General features: G+C 41.1%; 1 protein-coding gene across 1 annotated transcript; it reads left to right on the top strand.

Annotated features, from left to right (window-relative positions):
- The first annotated feature begins 367 nt into the window (after positions 1–367).
- LOC135637715 (dormancy-associated protein homolog 3-like) lies at positions 368–2,347 on the top strand. Its single transcript, XM_065150455.1, has 3 exons — positions 368–564; positions 692–868; positions 1,991–2,347. The coding sequence occupies exons 1-3, from the start codon at positions 450–452 to the stop codon at positions 2,095–2,097; spliced, it is 399 nt and encodes a 132-aa protein (XP_065006527.1). The 5' UTR covers positions 368–449; the 3' UTR covers positions 2,098–2,347.
- Positions 2,348–2,947: the final 600 nt, after the last annotated feature.

Consider the following 2,947-nt stretch of genomic DNA (forward strand, 5'->3'; position numbering starts at 1 on the left):
ACAAAAAAAAAAAGGATTGAATTTACTTTTTGTCTAACTAAAATCAATATAATTCATCTCAACCGTGATTGAGACGCGCCGCCTCTCTGTCTCCCACTTCTTTCTTCCTGTTCCACCACCAACACAAACACTGTAATCCATCCTACAGGAAACTGAAACGTCAATCATCATGAAAGAAAACATGACCTGTCCTCCTGCAATGCGATGCACTGGTAATTGCGCGTACCGATAACCACACGGGAACGACCCGGTTGATCGTTTTAATTACGCCGCCACGTCATTATCTGGATCCGGATCGACGGCTCGGATCGGTTCACCCCTGACCCGTTCCATCTATAAATATCCCTTCCCCTTGTTATTGGGAGATCGGTTATTGTTGCTGTTATTATTATAGCTCGGTTCTCGCCACTCTGAGCTGTTTCTTCTCGGGGGCATCTCCGTGGAGAGGTATGGGCCTTCTTGACCAGCTCTGGGACGACACCGTCGCCGGGCCCCGACCCGAGACCGGCCTCGGCCGCCTCCGGAAGCACTCCTCCTTTGGCTTCCGCTCCAACCCCAGCAAAGGTTCGGCCTTTTTTCTTTTTTCTCCTTTTATCTTTTTCTCTCGGGTTTGAACCCAGATCGGAGGCGTCCGACGGTCTGATGGATCTGATCCGATGCTTCCGGTGGCGGTCGTTTGGTGGTGGAGCAGAGGGACCGACGGCGGACGGAGGAGGGATCGGCCGATCGGAGGGCGGCGGCGAGGAGGTGGAAGTGAGGGTGACGCGAAGCATCATGATCAAGCGGCCAGCTGGGAGCCCTTCTACGGGGAATTCCACGCCGCCTGCGTCGCCCGCAGGATCCACGCCGCCCATCTCGCCCTTCGCCGGTGAGGGTTTGCTTCTTTAGCAACATCTACACCGTAATCAAGGACTATTTTTGGGCATAACAGAATAGATTTATCTCTTATTAGTGATATATGCTTCGATCGCTTGCTAACGCCTCGTTGTTCTGGTAGGTTTACTTTGAGTTTTTCTGCTGTTAGCAGATCGAACGAGCTGTCCTTTTTCTACTTAATAACTTTGATAATTTTAAGTTTTATGATTTAGTAGTTATATAAGAGAAAAAAGTTTAGTTTTAACATTAATTTTATATTGAAAGCGGGTAAAATTAAGACTGACTTATAAATCGTATATTTTGGTAATTAACTTAGGTTAAACGAAATTGATTCGCCAGTTAGCCCGTCGGTCATTTCTATTATTTGGGCAGGTTTGAGAAATTATAATGTCTTGATTAGTTTTATATTGAAAGTGAGTAAGATTAAGATTAACTCAGTCCGATGAATATATTATTACTAACCTTAAGTTAAATATTTTAACTAATGATTTAGGTTAAAAAAGTTGATAGATCAATTAGCCCATTAGGTCGGATGATGACATTAGTTTTTTTGCTAAGTTGTGTTGAATAGTTTCGAAGCTTTTTAAATTTCTTTGGATCTATCTCTACTGCCATATAATTGTACAAAAGCAACGATAACAACACAATAACAAACCATAATGTCTCAACTATTTGGCTTTTGCTGCGTGGATATTTTCTTGCCATTGATATTAACTTAGTGTAATTCCCTCGTTGAATCAACATAGATCAAATCAGTTTTCATTATTTCTAGAAAGTTCTCATAGTTGTACAAGAATAATAAACCCAAAACTGATCAAAGTCATAAATTGTCAAGTGTAGGTTGAGGCTTTAGAAATATTCTGAGTAATCTCTACTTAACTCATTTCTGATGAATCTTAGTGCTCCTTCGATGTGACGATGTAGGTTGTTTCTGTATCGTAATTCTGTCAAGACATTCATTGTAGAATCCCTTGCTGTTTCCTGGGCATAACATCTTGATTAAGTGAGAACAGAAGTATTGTATTCTGAATCTTGACATTAGTTTATTGGAGTTTACCAAGCCAAACTTTCTGCAATCTAATGGGTGACCAAGAATTTTTTTGGTGCTAAGCAGGAAGCGGGGACTGGGATCGATTTAGGAGGAAATCATCATCCAATGCATATGAAAGAGTTGGAGGAACGGTTAGCATCGGATCCCGGGATCCTACAAATGAGGTTTGAGCTGTGCCATTATCTGCTCCATGAGGAGAGATAGAGACTCACTTATGATCGGAGCGCAAAATGAGGCAGGGTTTCTTTCTAAGATGTTCTAATATGTTGATGCAAGTAAAATTGCACTAGTGTTATGTAGGATGCCAGCTTAGAAATGAGGTCTCTTGTAATGTGCATAGGGTTGGGGAGGCTGTTTGGTTTGTGTGCATATTCCTACTTTTGCAGACATAATAAGAGCTTGTGATAATGGTTGCTGGGATGAGATATGTCGTCAATGGCACCTATCAAATATGTTATGGCTTCTTCTGCATTGGTGGATGTTCTACTTCATCTTAGATGATGCTGTGATTTATCTTATAGAACACTCGTACTAAAACATACAACAATTCCAGTTTTCTTGTTCGGTGCTTGGATTAATTTGTTCTTTGAATGAAACTGTTTGGTTTGGTGAATGTTCACTTATCTTAGATGATGATTTGATTTATGTATTCTTGTGGAACTTTTAAACAAACAAGAATCCAACTTTTTGATAGCTTATGTTTTGTGTATTTGGTGCTTGTTCAAAGTATACATCAGTCTTATTACGGAACTGTTGAAAGATCCTATGAGGGTGGTTGACTATTTGTGCAACCCTTTTTGAGTCATGGCCTTTAGCACCATATCAAGCAACGTTTCTTTTGTTTGAGGTTGCATCTTAATGTTCCTTGCAAGGCCGGCATGGCTGACTGAATGGTACCACCAAGCGCATTTTATTAACATTTAAGCTGCACTGCTGCAGCTTTGTCTGCATGAGTATCTCCAGAAACTGCTTTCTTGTCACCTCTGTTGCTTACTTTGAAAAATTCTCCTCTGTTATCTA

This window comes from Musa acuminata, chromosome BXJ3-5 (genome assembly GCF_036884655.1).
Source record: "Musa acuminata AAA Group cultivar baxijiao chromosome BXJ3-5, Cavendish_Baxijiao_AAA, whole genome shotgun sequence".
Classification (NCBI taxonomy): domain Eukaryota; kingdom Viridiplantae; phylum Streptophyta; class Magnoliopsida; order Zingiberales; family Musaceae; genus Musa; species Musa acuminata.